This window comes from Taudactylus pleione, unplaced genomic scaffold (assembly GCF_031769625.1).
Source record: "Taudactylus pleione unplaced genomic scaffold, aTauple2 ptg001056l, whole genome shotgun sequence".
Classification (NCBI taxonomy): Eukaryota; Metazoa; Chordata; class Amphibia; order Anura; family Myobatrachidae; genus Taudactylus; species Taudactylus pleione.
In genome coordinates, this window is record NW_028285457.1 from 2076960 (window position 1) to 2095649 (window position 18690).

Consider the following 18690-nt stretch of genomic DNA (forward strand, 5'->3'; position numbering starts at 1 on the left):
CACCCTGTAACATTGTACCCTGTGACATCGCACTGTAGCATTGCACCCTATAACATTGTACCCTGTGACATCGCACTGTAGCATTGCACCCTGTAACATTGTACCCTGTAACATTGCACTGTAGCATTGTAGCCTGTAACATTGCACCCTGTAACATTGTACCCTGTGACATTGCACTGTAGCATTGTAGCCTGTAACATTATACCCCTTGTAGCATAGTACCCTGTAACATTATACCCCTTGTAGCATAGTACCCTGTAACATTATACCCCTTGTAGCATAGTACTCTGTAGCATTGTACCTTGTAACATTGAGCCTGATTCATTACGGATCAATATTGTGATCGCTACTGCGATTACGCATGCAGTTCTGCTGCGGTATTATGCTAATGACTGTAATCGCAAAGCCATCGCACAGTCAGCATAGAGCCGCCCACTACCGCTGTCTCACATCCGTAACATCTTGCAGTCCTGCGTATACATCGGTAACACGGAGTAACATCGGCCCCTCACACACAATTACAGCAGCCCTGGCCTTACTCATACATTACTAACCTCATCACACACAGGCCCTGATTCAGAGCTGAACGCTCTGAGCAGAACGCTCGCTCTGAATCAGGGCCCTCCTCCATGAAAATGGAGCTATAGCGAGCGTCCATGATGATGGTCTATCGGGCTTGCGACGAGAAAGAGCCAAAGTCACTCCCACTGACATCATTACTGATGTCAGTGGGGCCGGACTCAGATGGTAGGCGTTCCCATGGGAACGCCTCCGTCTGGCCGCCACGCCCCCGGCACGCCCACCAAAGGGGGCATGCTGTCAGTGACCATCGACAGCACGCCCCCTTTGGTGCAAGACCCCGAGCGACGTATTTCTCGTCGCTCGCCGGGTTTCGCGCATGCGCACGACGGAGGGATGCGCAGACTAACAACATCGACCTGCTAGCGAGAGAAATTTGCTCGTGAGTGGGTCTGAATGACCCCCACAGTGAGTACACAAGCTACGTATACCGTCACAGTGACTAATTTATGCACACACATGCAACGGTGTTCAAACGGACAGGCTCGCCTGTGTTTCTCTGACCACGCCCCCGTCACCTCCCCAAATGCTGACTACCTGTCACTCACTCTGCGATGGCTTTTCGTGTTGTGCGTGATCGCAGCGCGATCGCAATGTTGGTGCCGTGCACGCGCTGTGTGCAACAATCGGCCGTCTGCGTACGCTATCGCAGTAGCAATCCATGCTGTACCAGGCCCATTGTTTGCTGTAACAATGACTGATATAATCTCATCGTGTAATACAGTTCCAGACTGTCACTATTGTATCCGCACATTTCCTGCATTATTGCTTTGTTATGTATGATGATAGATCCATGTTCTGTTACCCCGCAGGCATGGACAAGGCATATACAGATATGCTGACACAGGATCTAAGTACATTGGCACATGGGTGAATGGAAAACAAGAAGGAGCTGGAGAACTGGTCCATCTCAATCACCGATACCAGGGAAAGTTCTCTAGTAACACAGTAAGTGCAAGAACCAGCATGCTATTACTGTGCGCAGGCACCGGGCGGTACTATTACTGTGCGCGGGCACCGGGCGGTGCTATTACTGTGCGCAGGCACCGGGCGGTACTATTACTGTGCGCGGGCACCGGGCGGTGCTATTACTGTGCGCAGGCAGTGGGCGGTGCTATTACTGTGCGCAGGCACCGGGCGGTACTATTACTGTGCGCGGTCCCCGGGCGGTGCTATTACTGAGCGCGGGCACCAGGCGGTGCTATTACTGTCGCGAGCACCGGGCGGTGCTATTACTGTGCGCGGGCACCGGGCGGTGCTATTACTGTGCGCGGTCCCCGGGCAGTGCATGTGCGCGAGCACCGGGCGGTGCTATTACTGTGCGCGAGCACCGAGCGGTGCTATTACTGTGCGCGGTGCTATTACTGTGCGCAGGCACCAGGCGGTGCTATTACTGTGCGCAGGCACCAGGCGGTGCTATTACTGTGCGCAGGCACCGGGCGGTGCTATTACTGTGCGCAGGCAGTGGGCGGTGCTTTTACTGTGCACAGGCAGTGGGCGGTGCTTTTACTGTGCGCGGGCACCGGGCGGTGCTTTTACTGTGCGCAGGCAGTGGGCGGTGCTTTTACTGTGCACAGGCAGTGAGCGGTGCTATTACTGTGCGCGGGCACCGGGCGGTGCTTTTACTGTGCGCAGGCAGTGGGCGGTGCTTTTACTGTGCGCAGGCAGTGGGCGGTGCTATTACTGTGCGCGGGCACCGGGCGGTGCTTTTACTGTGCGCAGGCAGTGGGCGGTGCTTTTACTGTGCGCAGGCAGTGGGCGGTGCTATTACTGTGCGCAGGCACCGGGCGGTGCTATTACTGTATTTTATCCATTGGTACACTCTGTGTAACAGTGTATCTAACATTATCGGCCGTGTAATGTTAGATACTGCTACAGAGTGTATCGATCTCATTATAGCACCAACAGGGGTGTAAATATATGTATTACAGTATAAGCATATCCTAAATGCCTGTTCCTGGGAGGTGGCTATTCATACGCACGGGGACGGTCCATCTTATGGCCGTGTTATAGGAGTGTCCGGGGCGTTCCTGGGCGATGACTGGGAGGTGGCTATTCATACGCACGGGGATGGTCCATCTTATGGGAGTGTCAGGGCGTTCCTGGGCGGTGACTGGGAGGTGGCTATTCAGAATGGGTCATCTAATGGACATGTTATGGGAGTATCGGGAGTGTTCCTGGGAGGTGGCTAGTCAGAGGCACAGAGAGGGTGTGACTTATGGGCGTGTTATGGGAGTGTTGGGGGCATTACTGGGAGGTGGCTAGTCAGAGGCACAGAGAGGGTGTGTTATGGGAGTGTCGAGGGCGTTCCTGGGAGGTGGCTCGTCAGAGGCACAGAAAGGGTGTTACTTATGGGTGTGTTATGGGAGTGTTGGGGCATTACTGGGAAGTGGCTAGTCAGGCACAGAGAGGGTGTCACTTTTGGGCGTGTTATGGGAGTGTAGGGGGCGTTCCTGGGAGGTTGCTAGTCAGAGGCACAGAGAGGGTGTGACTTATGGGCGTATTATGGGACTGTTGGGGCGTTCCTGAGAGGTGGTTCCTCAGAGGCACAAAGAGGGTGTGACTTATGGGCATGTTATGGGAGTGTCGGGGGCATTCCTGGGAGGTGGCTCCTCAGAGGCACAGAGAGGGTGTGACTTATGGGCGTGTTATGGGGGTGTTACTGGGAGGTGGCTCGTCAGAGGCACAGAGAGGGTGTGACTTATGGGCGTGTTATGGGAGTGTCGGGGGCGTTCCTGGGAGGTGGCTTCTCAGAGGCACAGAGAGGGTGTGACTTATGGGCGTGTTATGGGAGTGTCAGGGACGTTCCTGGGAGGTGGCTCCTCAGAGGCACAGAGAGGGTGTGACTTATGGGCGTGTTATTGGAGTGTCGGGGCGCGTTATGGTAGTGTAGGGGGTGTGTTATGGGAGTGTTGGGGGCGTGTTATGGTAGTGTAGGGGGTGTGTCATGGGAGTGTTGGGGGAGTGTCGCTGATATGGTGTGACTTATGGGCGTGTTATGGGAGTGTGGGGGCGTGTTATGGGAGTGTTGGGGGCGTGTCACTGATATGGTGTATTACACAGTTGCTTATCCGCTCACATAGGGGGCCATAGACAGATGGATAATCTGCACCTGCCATAGGACTGGTGCAGTTTTTGGTGGAGCGGCCACGGTGGTGTGTAAAGCAGCACCCAGCACTAATACATCATCTATGGATGGTCATAGTGGGTGTCACAGTCATACGCACATCTGTACACCAGGGAGGGGCTTCGCAGCGGCATTTGCATATAGTCGCAGAGGTGTAACCGCCAAAAGTCTCAGATGCGGCTGCTGCTGCATCCAACTTAGATTCAGACCCAAAGTGTGTACAGAGCCGGGGCTTATTGGAGCCAGCCTCATCCCCATGGGGTCCTCTGGTTGGGCAAAGGTCTAAAAACCACGGCCCTGATTCTGAGCTTGGGGTAAAGGTAAAAAGAGCAGTAACTGTGCCCGGGGACAAGCCATGCTGCACTGAGACACCTTAGGGTTACTCAGATGCCCGTTGATCCGCAGAATGGTTGCGATGTTATCCAGTGAGGCGTCTTGATGCAAGCAGCGGATCTGAGAAGCCGGCAGTGGGCGTTTTCCTACAACAGCTGGCTTCTGCGGTACTAGCACGTCTTCTGCCATCCGAACCCGCGGCACAGATCCCTCTGATGTCAGGCCCTCAGTCACTGGCTCAGAATCAGGACCATTGTGTCTTCATTACCCTGTTTTATCCCAGAATGAGTCATTCATAGCGGCCCTGTGTATACACAGCATCTGCATTGTGCAGGGAATACTATATTCCTGCTCCGCACATTCACTGGTGTGTTCTGCAATGAGCCCTGAGCCCACACCGACGTACACTCTCTGTCCCTATATATTATACTTACTGATCAGTGTGTATATATAATGTCATCTCTGTTATAGGGGAGACCGGTCTCTTACACTCCCAGGTGCTGTCCTGGGTCTCTCATCCCCTCCTTCTCTCTCCCTCCATAGATGCTCGGAGCAGGGAGATACGTCTATGACAGCGGCTGTGAGCAGCATGGAGCCTACATACAGACAGAGCAGGTAACTGGGGATCTGAGAACCTCTCTATGACGTATCTACACATTTCAGCATCACATGTATAACACATGGCTTCTTCTTTACGTGTAGGATGAATACTATACATAGCGGGCACAGCGGGTGACATTTATACACATCTCTGCTTGCTACATGTTTAGAAAGGCTAGGGTAAGGGAGACCGGCTGTCAAACTACCGACAGCAACCTCCCAATGCTCAGAGTCTCCACAGGGGCTGAGTAAGTATCCTAACTCTAACCCTCCCTTCCTGCACCCTAACCATCCCTTCCTGCATCCTAACCCTCCCTTCCTGCATCCTAACCCTCACGCTGCACCCTAACCCTCCCTTCCTGCATCCTAACCCTCACCTTGCACCTTAACCCTCCCTTCCTGCATCCTAACCCTCCCTTCCTGCATCCTAACCCTCCCTTCCTGCATCCTAACCCTCCCTTCCTGCATCCTAACCCTCCCTTCCTGCATCCTAACCCTCCCTCCCTGCATCCTAACCCTCCCTTCCTGCACCCTAACCATCCCTTCCTGCATCCTAACCCTCCCTTCCTGTATCCTAACCCTCTCTTCCTGCATCCTAACCCTCTCTTCCTGCATCCTAACCCTCACCCTGCATCCTAACCCTCCCTTCCTGCACCCTAATCCTCCCTTCCTGCACCCTATCCCTCCCTCCCTGCACCCTAACCCTTCCTTCCTGCACCCTAACCCTTCCTTCCTGCACCCTAGCCCTCCCTTCCTGCATCCTAACCCTCCCTTCCTGCATCCTAACCCTCACGCTGCACCCTAACCCTCCCTTCCTGCATCCTAACCCTCACCCTGCACCCTAACCCTCCCTTTCTGCATCCTAACCCTCACCGTGCACCCTAACCATCCCTTCCTGCATCCTAACCCTCACCCTGCACCCTAACCCTCCCTTCCTACACCTTAACCCTCCCTTCCTGCATCCTAACCCTCACCCTAACCCTCCCCTTTAGTGCCTAAACCTAACCCTCCCCCTTCACCCCCTAACCCTCCCTTCCTGCACCCTAACCCTCTCTCCCTGCACCCTAACCCTCCCTCCCTGCACCCTAACCCTCCCTTCCTGCACCCTATCCCTCCCTCCCTGCACCCTAAGCCTCCCTTCCTGCACCCTAACCCTCCCCGTTAGTGCCTAAACTAACCCTCCCCCCTTAACCCCCTAACCCTCCCTTCCTGCACCCTAAACCTCCCTTCCTGCACCCTAAACCTCCCTTCCTGCATCCTAACCCTCCCTTCCTGCATCCTAACCCTCACCCTGCACCCTAACCCTCCCTTCCTGCACCCTAACCCTCCCTTCCTGCACCCTAACCCTCCCTTCCTGCATCCTAACCCTCCCTTCCTGCACCCTAACCCTCCCTCCCTGCACCCTAACCCTCCCTTCCTGCACCCTAACCATCCTTTCTTGCATCCTAACCCTCCCTTCCTGCATCCTAACCCTCCCTTCCTGCACCCTAACCCTCCCTTCCTGCACCCGAACCCTCCCTTCCTGCATCCTAACCCTCACCCTGCACCCTAACCCTCCCCGTTAGTGCCTAAACCTAACCCTCCCCCTGCATCCGAACCCTCCCTTCCTGCATCCTAACCCTCCCTTCCTGCATCCTAACCCTCCCTTCCTGCATCCTAACCCTCCCTTCCTGCACCCTAACCCTCACCCTGCACCCTAACCCTCCCTTCCTGCATCCGAACCCTCCCTTCCTGCACCCTATCCCTCCCTCCCTGCACCCTAACCCTCCCCGTTAGTGCCTAAACCTAACCCTTCCCTGTTCACACCCTAACCCTCACTTCCTGCATCCTAACCCTCCCTGTTAGTGCCTAAACCTAGCCCACCCCCCTTCACCCCCTAACTCTAACCCTCCCTTCCTGCATCCTAACCCCCTCCCGGCTCCCTAACCCACCCCGTTATTGCCTAAACCTAACTATCCCCCTTTAGTGCCTAAACCTAACCTTCACCCCCTAACTCTAACCATCCCTTCCTGCATCCTAACCCTCACCCCGCACCCTAACCGTCCCCGTTAGTGCCTAAACCTAACCCTCCTCCCTCCACACCCTAACTGTAACCATCCCCCTTTAGTGCCTAACCTTCCCCCTTCACCCCCTAACTCTAACCATCCCTTCCTGCACCCTAACCCTCTCCGTTAGTGCCTAAACCTAACCCTCCTCCCTTCACCCCCTAACCATCCCTTCCTGCACCTTAACCCTCTCCGTTAGTGCCTAAACTTAACCCTTCACACCCTAACCCTCCCTTCCTGCACCCTAACTATCTCCCCGCTCCCTAACCCTCCTCTTTAGTGCCTAACCCCCGCCCCCAGTGGTGCCTAAACCTAACCCCCCTGCGTGCAGCCTAACCTCCCCATGATGCCTAAACCTAACCCCAGCACCCCCCCTGTGGATAACAGCTGACCCGTAACCCGGTCCTCTATACTTAAGTTCAGGATGTCAGCTGTCGGACTCCGACTTCGGCATCTCATCTGATGTCAGGATTCCGGCGACGGTGCTCTGGCCGCAGGTCGGGTTTCCGGTGCCAGGATTTCGACCGCCGGCATCCCGTACGGCGGTCACTTAACTACATCCAATTTAGAAATGATCAGAGTAATAACATTGCGCGTTCCCTTACAGAGGGACTTTGGTTTTATGAATGTGTATATTTACAGGAAGAACAGCGCACAGATCGCCCCGGAACAGGGCACCGGTGCCCAAAATGTAGTGGCAAAGGCCGCAGTGATTAATACAAGGTTTTATGTTTCTTATTTGCAGATATTTCTCTGCAATAGCAGCGTCTATAAATGTCACCCATTAGGGAGAGGGATATGAGGGAGATGACAATTATTAGTATTATTATTAAATTATTTATATAGTGCAGCTGCGATTACGCACGTAGGTCTGCTGCAAAAATATGCTAATGACTGCAATCACAAATCTATTGTAGAGACGCCCAAAGCCAGCATAGAGACGCCCACTGCTGCTATCTCACATCTGTAATACCTCACAGTCCTGTGTATACATCTGTAACATCAGTCACAGCACAGCCAGCATAGAGACACCCACTACTGCTATCTCACATCTGTAATACCTCACAGTCCTGTGTATACATCTGTAACATCAGCCACAGCACAGCCAGCATAGAGACACCCACTACTGCTATCTCACATCTGTAATACCTCACAGTCCTGTGTATACATCTGTAACATCAGCCACAGCTCAGCCAGCATAGAGACACCACTACTGCTCTCTCACATCTGTAATATCTCACAGTTCTGTGTATACATCTGTAACATCAGCCACAGCACAGCCATCATAGAGACACCCACTACTGCTATCTCACATCTGTAATACCTCACTGTCCTGTGTATACATCAGTAACATCAGCCACAGCTCAGCCAGCATAGAGACACCCCCTACTGCTATCTCACATCTGTAATACCTCACAGTCCTGTGTATACATCTGTAACATCAGCCACAGCACAGCCAGCATAGAGACGCCCACTACTGCTATCTCACATCTGTAATACCTCACAGTCCTGTGTATACATCTGTAACATCAGCCACAGCACAGCCAGCATAGAGACACCCACTACTGCTATCTCACATCTGTAATACTGCATAGTCCTGTGTATACATCTGTAACATCAGCCACAGCTCAGCCAGCATAGAGACACCCACTACTGCTATCTCACATCTGTAATACCTCACAGTCCTGTGTATACATCTGTAACATCAGCCACAGCACAGCCAGCATAGAGACGCCCACTACTGCTATCTCACATCTGTAATACCTCACAGTCCTGTGTATACATCTGTAACATCAGTCACAGCTCAGCCAGCATAGAGACGCCACTACTGCTATCTCACATCTGTAATACCTCACAGTCCTGTGTATACATCTGTAACATCAGCCACAGCTCAGCCAGCATAGAGACGCCACTACTGCTATCTCACATCTGTAATACCTCACAGTCCTGTGTATACATCTGTAACATCAGCCACAGCTCAGCCAGCATAGAGACACCCACTACTGCTATCTCACATCTGTAATACCTCACAGTCCTGTGTATACATCTGTAACATCAGCCACAGCTCAGCCAGCATAGAGACACCCACTACTGCTATCTCACATCTGTAATACCTCACAGTCCTGTGTATACATCTGTAACATCAGTCACAGCTCAGCCAGCATAGAGACACCCACTACTGCTATCTCACATCTGTAATACCTCACAGTCCTGTGTATACATCTGTAACATCAGCCACAGCACAGCCAGCATAGAGACACCCACTACTGCTCTCACATCTGTAATACCTCACTGTCCTGTGTATACATCTGTAACATCAGCCACAGCACAGCCAGCATAGAGACACCCACTACTGCTATCTCACATCTGTAATACCTCACAGTCCTGTGTATACATCTGTAACATCAGCCACAGCTCAGCCAGCATAGAGACACCCACTACTGCTATCTCACATCTGTAATACCTCACAGTCCTGTGTATACATCTGTAACATCAGCCACAGCACAGCCAGCATAGAGACACCCACTACTGCTATCTCACATCTGTAATACCTCACAGTACTGTGTATACATCTGTAACATCAGCCACAGCTCAGCCAGCATAGACACCCACTACTGCTATCTCACATCTGTAATACCTCACAGTCCTGTGTATACATCTGTAACATCAGCCACAGCTCAGCCAGCATAGAGACACCCACTACTGCTATCTCACATCTGTAATACCTCACAGTACTGTGTATACATCTGTAACATCAGCCACAGCACAGCCAGCATAGAGACGCCCACTACTGCTATCTCACATCTGTAACATCAGCCACAGCACAGCCAGCATAGAGACACCCACTACCGCTATCTCACATCTGTAATACCTCACAGTCCTGTGTATACATCTGTAACACCAGCCACAGCACAGCCAGCATAGAGACACCACTACTGCTATCTCACATCTGTAATACCTCACAGTCCTGTGTATACATCTGTAACATCAGCCACAGCTCAGCCAGCATAGAGACACCACTACTGCTATCTCACATCTGTAATACCTCACAGTCCTGTGTATACATCTGTAACATCAGCCACAGCTCAGCCAGCATAGAGACGCCCACTACTGCTATCTCACATCTGTAATACCTCACAGTCCTGTGTATACATCAGTAACATCAGCCACAGCACAGCCAGCATAGAGACGCCCACTACTGCTATCTCACATCTGTAATACCTCACAGTCCTGTGCATACATCTGTAACATCAGCCACAGCTCAGCCAGCATAGAGACACCCACTACTGCTATCTCACATCTGTAATACCTCACAGTCCTGTGTATACATCTGTAACATCAGCCACCGCTCAGCCAGCATAGAGACACCCACTACTGCTATCTCACATCTGTAATACCTCACAGTCCTGTGTATACATCTGTAACATCAGCCACAGCACAGCCAGCATAGAGACACCCACTACTGCCATCTCACATCTGTAATACCTCACAGTCCTGTGTATACATCTGTAACATCAGCCACAGCACAGCCAGCATAGAGACACCCACTACTGCTATCTCACATCTGTAATATCTCAGTCCTGTGTATACATCTGTAACATCAGCCACAGCTCAGCCAGCATAGAGACACCCACTACTGCTATCTCACATCTGTAATACCTCACAGTCCTGTGTATACATCTGTAACATCAGCCACTGCACAGCCAGCATAGAGACACCCACTACTGCTATCTCACATCTGTAATACCTCACAGTCCTGTGTATACATCAGTAACATCAGCCACAGCACAGCCAGCATAGAGACGCCCACTACTGCTATCTCACATCTGTAATACCTCACAGTCCTGTGCATACATCTGTAACATCAGCCACAGCTCAGCCAGCATAGAGACACCCACTACTGCTATCTCACATCTGTAATACCTCACAGTCCTGTGTATACATCTGTAACATCAGCCACAGCACAGCCAGCATAGAGACACCCACTACTGCTATCTCACATCTGTAATACCTCACAGTCCTGTGTATACATCTGTAACATCAGCCACTGCACAGCCAGCATAGAGACACCCACTACTGCTATCTCACATGTGTAATACCTCACAGTCCTGTGTATACATCTGTAACATCAGCCACAGCTCAGCCAGCATAGAGACACCCTCTACTGCTATCTCACATCTGTAATACCTCACAGTCCTGTGTATACATCTGTAACATCAGCCACAGCTCAGCCAGCATAGAGACGCCCACTACTGCTATCTCACATCTGTAATACCTCACAGTCCTGTGTATACATCAGTAACATCAGCCACAGCTCAGCCAGCATAGAGACGCCCACTACTGCTATCTCACATCTGTAATACCTCAGTCCTGTGTATACATCTGTAACATCAGGCACAGCACAGCCAGCATAGAGACGCCCACTACTGCTATCTCACATCTGTAATACCTCACAGTCCTGTGTATACATCTGTAACATCAGCCACAGCACAGCCAGCATAGAGACACCCACTACTGCCATCTCACATCTGTAATACCTCACAGTCCTGTGTATACATCTGTAACATCAGCCACAGCACAGCCAGCATAGAGACACCCACTACTGCTATCTCACATCTGTAATATCTCACAGTCCTGTGTATACATCTGTAACATCAGCCACAGCTCAGCCAGCATAGAGACCCCCACTACTGCTTTCTCACATCTGTAATACCTCACAGTCCTGTGTATACATCTGTAACATCAGCCACAGCACAGCCAGCATAGAGACACCACTACTGCTATCTCACATCTGTAATACCTCACAGTCCTGTGTATACATCTGTAACATCAGCCACAGCACAGCCAGCATAGAGACACCTACTACTGCTATCTCACATCCGTAATACTTTCCAATCCTGCGTATTCTGTACATCGGGAACATGGAGTAACATCAGCCTCTCAGGCACAATAACAGCAGCTCTGACCTTCCTCATACATTGCTAACCTCATCACACGTAGAGAGTACTCTCAGCTGCTTATGCCTTCACAGTGGCTAATTAATGCACGCCCATTTAATAGCGTTCAAACGGACAGGTATTCCCTATCACAGGACACACACGCACACTCTATATTCCCTATCACAGGATACACACACTCTATATTCCCTATCACAGGACACCCACACTCTATTCCCTATCACAGGACACACACTCTATATTCCCTATCACAGGACACACACACTCTATATTCCCTATCACAGTACACACACACACGCTATATTCCCTATCACAAGACACACACACACGCTATATTCCCTATCACAGGACACACACTCTATATTCTCTATCACAGGACACACACACTCTATATTCCCTATCACAGGACACACACACTCTATATTCCCTATCACAGGACACACACACTCTATATTCCCTATCACAGGACACACACACTCTATATTCCCTATCACAGGACACACACACTCTATATTCCCTATCACAGGACACACACACTCTATTCCCTATCACAGGACACACTCTCTACATTCTCTATCAGAGGACACACACATTCTATATTCCCTATTACAGGACACACACACTCTATATTCCCTATCACAGGATACACACACTCTATATTCCCTATCACAGGACACACACACACACTCTATATTCCCTATCACAGGACACACACGCACACTCTATATTCCCTATCACAGGACACACACACTCTCTATATTCCCTATCACAGGACACACACACTCTATATTCCCTATCACCGGACACACACACACTCTATATTCCCTATCACAAGACACACACACACTCTATATTCCCTATCACAAGCCACACACACACGCTATATTCCCTATCACAGGACACACACACGCTATATTCCCTATCACAGGACACACACACTCTATATTCCCTATCAGAGGACACACACATTCTATATTCCCTGTCACAGGACACACACACACGCTCTATATTCCCTATCACAGGACACACACACTCTATATTCCCTATCACAGGACACACACACACTCTATATTCCCTGTCACAGGACACACACACACGCTCTATATTCCCTATCACAGGACACACACACTCTATATTCCCTATCACAGGACACACACACACTCTATATTCCCTATCACAGGACACACACACTATATTCCCTATCACAGGACACACACACACATTCTATATTCCCTATCACAGGACACACACACTCTATATTCCCTAGCACAGGACACACACACTCTATATTCCCTATCACAGGACACACACTCTATATTCCCTATCACAGGACACACACACACATTCTATATTACCTATCACAGGACACACACACTCTATATTCCCTATCACAGGACACACACTCTGTATTCCCTATCACAGGACACACACACTCTATTCCCTATCACAGGGCACACACTCTATATTCCCTATCACAAGATACACACACTCTATATTCCCTATCACAGGACACACACACTCTATATTCCCTGTCACAGGACACACACACTCTATTCCCTATCACAGGACACACACTCTATATTCCCTATCACAGGACACACACACTCTATATTCCCTATCACAGGACACACACACACACTCTATATTCCCTATCACAGGACACACACACTCTATTCCCTATCACAGGGCACACACTCTGTATTCCCTATCACAGGACATGCACACTCTATATTCCCTATCACAGGACACACACACTCTATATTCCCTATCACAGGACACACACACTCTATATTCCCTACCACAGGACATACACTCTATATTCCCTATCACAGGATACACACACTCTATATTCCCTATCACAGGACACACACTCTCTATATTCCCTATCACAGGACACACACTCTATATTCCCTATCACAGGACACACACACTCTATATTCCCTATCACAGGACACACACACTCTATATTCCCTATCACAGGACACACACACTCTATATTCCCTATCACAGGACACACACACTCTATATTCCCTATCACAGGACACACACACACTCTATATTCCCTATCACAGGACACACACACTCTATATTCCCTATCACAGGACACACACTCTATATTCCATATCACAGGACACACACACTCTATATTCCCTATCACAGGACACACACACACTCTATATTCCCTATCACAGGACACACACACTCTATATTCCCTATCACAGGACACACACTCTATGGGCCTGATTCAGACCTGTTCGCTAGCAAGCGATCACTCCGAGTGAGCGATGTTTTGCAGTGTGCGCATGCATAACATTTCAGTGTGCAAACTACTCCGAACGATCGTGAAGCATTCGCTCGCCCAACATAGACAGCCAAGCTGAATGAGTGACAGGTCAAGCCGTTTGTGGGTGGTGACAGGGGCAGGCCACTGGAAAAGAGGGAGTGGAGGTGCGAACGCAGGCGTGCATACTTAACGCTGTTTCAGAGGCGTGCATACTTAACAGGCAGCGTCATAGTACATGTCACTTGGTGGGTTTTCACTCTGAAGTGCTCGCAGTGCTTGCGGTAGGGTAAAATCGACCACAAGCACTGCGTTTGCATCCGATGGTACCCGATGTACCGATAGTTACATACACTTCCTGGAGATGACGTGCGCAAGTGGGCGTCTGCATACACGAAGTGATCTCACGCCAAGACATAGTGGGCATGGTTATGCTTTGCCGTGTGCGATCGCCTGCCTTGCTGGGTGTGTGCCAGGTTTGTATACGCTGGAAGCAAGCGATCACATCTAGCGAACGGGTCTGATTCAGGCCCTATATTCGCTATCACAGGACACACACGTACATACATACTAGGGATAATAAGATAGCAGTATGTTTTTGGAGTGTGGGAGGAGAGTAACTGGTGGAAATATGCTGAAAAACAGGTGTGGGGGGGGGGGATATACCTACTCCACACAGATAGGGCCTTGTTGGGAATTGAACCCACGACCTCAGTGCTATGAGGCAACTATGCTAACCGCTGCACCACTGTGCTGCCCATGTTGACAATGTGAGTGCTTTAAAAACTGTAGGAATAGTTTGGAAGCAGCGAGTGACCAGGATGCTAACTGCCCTCATAATCCATCTGTACAGCTGACTGGTCAGAAGAAAAGCAGCCGGGGCCGAGCGAGTACTCGTCCCATCTCCACACTCAGGGATGACCCAGTTATTGAGGGCTTTGTTCTAACCAAGACTGAGCAATCACAGGTCCTGGCGGCATTAGTGTGCTGTGTTACTGCTGTGTTAGTGCATGTGCGTTCCAGATACATGATAGGTAATAGAGTGCTGTATTAGTGCGTGCCAGATGCATGATGGGTAATAGAGTGCTGTATTAGTGCACGTGCGTACCAGATGCATGATGGGTAATAGAGTGCTGCGTTCCAGGTGCATGATAGGTAATAGAGTGCTGTGTTACTGCTGTGTTAGTGCACGTGCGTGCCAGATACATGATGGGTAATAGAGTGCTGTATTAGTGCATGCCAGATGCATGATGGGTAATAGAGTGCTGTATTAGTGCACGTGCGTGCCAGAATCATGATGGGTATTAAAGTGCTGCTTACCAGGTGCATGATAGGTAGTAGAGTGCTGTGTCATTGCATGTGCCAGGTGCAGATGGGTAATAGAATGCTGTATCAGTGCATGATGGGTAATATAGTGCATGTCCTTGGAGTAATCTGTCTCCAGAACAAGTTACAGGGCAGAGGATCGGCACTAACCTGTCACCAGTACACTAGTACTAGTTACAGGGCAGAGGATCAGACTAGTCTGTCACCAGCACCAGTTACAGGGCAGAGGATCGGCACTAATCTGTCACCAGCACCAGTTACAGGGCAGAGGATCGGCACTAGTCTGTCACCAGCACCAGTTACAGGGAAGAGGATCGGCACTAATCTGTCACCAGCACCAGTTACAGGGCAGAAGGTCGGCACTAGTCTATCAACAAAACTAGTTACAGGGCAGAGGATTGGCACTAGTCTAACACCAATACTAGTTGCAGGGCAGAGGATCGTTACTTGTTTATCACCAATACTAGTTACAGAGTAGAGCATCAGCACTAGTCTAACACCAATACTAGTTGCAGGGCCGAGGATCGGCACTAGTCTGTCACCAATACTCTAGTACTAGTTACATGGCAGAGGAACAGCACTAGTCTATCACCAGTACTAGTTACAGGGCAGAGGATTGGTACTACCGTGTTTCCCCGATAATAGATCTACCCCGAAAATAAGCCCTACCCTTACTTTTGTAACCCGGTCCAAATTAAGCCCTACCCCGAAAATAAGACCTACCTTATTCTCATTTTGAGCTGGGAACGCTGCAGAGACCAGCGTTCCCAGTCATGCAGTGCGCGGGTGATGTCATGACGTCACCCGCGCGCTGAGGATCCTGTGTGGCCACGCCTGCTGGCTCATGTTAGATCCAGTCAGCGCGCAAGTGAAAGCGACATCCCGGACGGCAGCGAGTCAGGTAAGTACCATACTGGTGGGTGGAGGATCAATAACAGGGGGGCTTGCACTGCAATAAGGGACATTGCTACAGGGGGGGGGGGCCTGCATAAGTGTCACTTCTATAAGGGGCACTTCTACAAGGGGGCCTGCAAGGGGGGGCCTGCATAAGGGGCACTTCTACAAGGGGGCCTGCATAAGGGGCACTGCTGTCAATGTTAATTAATATAAGACCTACCCCGAAAATAAGCCCTATGCTGTTTTTTTTAACTTAAAAAAAAATAAGACAGTGTCTTATTATCGGGGAAACACGGTAGTAGATCACCAGTACTAGTTACAGGGTAGAGTATCGGTACTAGTATATCACCAATACTAGTTACAGGGCAGAGGTTTGGAACTATCCTATCACCAATACTAATTACAGGGCAGAAGATCGTCACTAGTCTATCACCAGTACCAGTTACAGGGCAGAGGATTGGCACTAGATTATCACCAATAATAGTTGCAGGGCAGAAGATCCGCACTAGTCTATCACCAGTACTATTTACAGGGCAGAGGATCAGCACTAGTCTAACACCAATACTAGTTGCAGGGCAGAGGATCGGCACTAGTCTGTCACCAGTACACTAGTACTAGTTACATGGCAGAGGAACAGCACTAGTCTATCACCAATAAGTTACAGGGTAGAGGATCGGCACTAGTCTGTCACCAGTACACTAGTACTAGTTACATGGCAGAAGAACAGCACTAGTCTATCACCAGTACTAGTTACAGGGCAGAGTATCAGCACTAGTCTATCACCAGTACTAGTTACAGGGCAGAGTATCAGCACTAGTCTATCACCAATACTAGTTACAGGGCAGAGGCTCAGCACTAGTCTAACACCAATACTAGTTGCAGGGCAGACGATCGGCACTAGTCTGTCACCAGTACACTAGTACTAGTTACATGGCAGAGGAACAGCACTAGTCTATCACCAATAAGTTACAGGGTAGAGGATCGGCACTAGTCTGTCACCAGTACACTAGTACTAGTTACATGGCAGAAGAACAGCACTAGTCTATCACCAGTACTAGTTACAGGGCAGAGTATCAGCACTAGTCTATCACCAGTACTAGTTACAGGGCAGAGTATCAGCACTAGTCTATCACCAATACTAGTTACAGGGCAGAGGCTCAGCACTAGTCTAACACCAATACTAGTTGCAGGGCAGACGATCGGCACTAGTCTGTCACCAGTACACTAGTACTAGTTACATGGCAGAAGAACAGCACTAGTCTATCACCAGTACTAGTTACAGGGCAGAGTATCAGCACTAGTCTATCACCAGTACTAGTTACAGGGCAGAGTATCAGCACTAGTCTATCACCAATACTAGTTACAGGGCAGAGGCTCAGCACTAGTCTAACACCAATACTAGTTGCAGGGCAGACGATCGGCACTAGTCTGTCACCAGTACACTAGTACTAGATACATGGCAGAGGAACAACACTAGTCTATCACCAGTACTAGTTACAGGGCAGAGGAACAGCACTAGTCTATCACCAGTACTAGTTACAGGGCAGAGGAACAGCACTAGTCTATCACCAGTACTAGTTACAGGGCAGAGGAACAGCACTAGTCTATCACCAGTACTAGTTACAGGGCAGAGGAACAGCACTAGTCTATCACCAGTACTATTTACAGGGCAGAGGATCGGCACTAGTCTATCACCAATACCAGTTACAGGGCAGAGGATCGGCACTAGTCTATCACCAGTACTAGTTACTGTACTGGCACTAGTCTATCTGACTTACTGGTTACATGATAGAGGACTGACACCAGTCTACAATATTCACAGTACAAAGTTTAATAGAGGACTAAAGCTTTGTTTATATGTTTATAGCATATGATCTGGGTCATTACTGAACTGAATCTACTCCTTTACAATTTATCAGGACGGGATAATGATAAACAGTGTCTGTGGTTTTGGATAAAATTAGAAGGAACCCAAATCTTAGTAACAGTCCCTTATCTGTTCTTTATTATGTCTATGCTATCAGTGATATATATTTCTTCATTTATTAACGATGCATTATCCTAATATGTTTTCTTGTCCTAACTCTTTGTATTACAAGGTGTGGGTTGTTATTTCTAGGCATATTGTAGTTTTATATTATATTATCTTATTACAGAGGGTGTAGTGTGTAAGAACCATATAGCCTTCTAGTATTACCCACACGTTGGTTTCATTGTCCCTTTCATACAAAGACCTGGCTCCTTAGACCTATTGTAATCACACACCGGGCAGGGGTCGGTAATTATTCTGAGTTTGTCCGGTCTGTCCTGTTGTAGGAGAAGGAGGAAGAGGAAGAAGAGGAACCTCTGGCCGTGCCGGTGACGCATTGGAACGCAGAGAAGATCACCTCTCTCACGCTCTGGTCACCTGCCGAGGTGGTGCAGCCACCAGCCCCAGGTACGTTGTGTGCGCTGGAGATGAACAGGTGACTCTGTCTACGCCAGGAGGAGCAGATAACAATTCTCATAGTGGGAATTTAATATGAGCATAGTATGGAATGGAAC

General features: G+C 49.7%; 1 protein-coding gene across 1 annotated transcript in view; it reads left to right on the forward strand.

Annotated features, from left to right (window-relative positions):
- Positions 1-18690, forward strand: part of LOC148453948 (radial spoke head 1 homolog) — a 41408-nt gene that overhangs the window by 21897 nt on the left and 821 nt on the right. The window contains exons 5-7 of the mRNA XM_088461461.1: positions 1392-1527; positions 4583-4654; positions 18463-18583. Of these exons, the coding sequence (XP_088317587.1) occupies positions 1392-1527; positions 4583-4654; positions 18463-18583 (329 nt within the window). The remainder of the gene's footprint in view (positions 1-1391; positions 1528-4582; positions 4655-18462; positions 18584-18690) is intronic.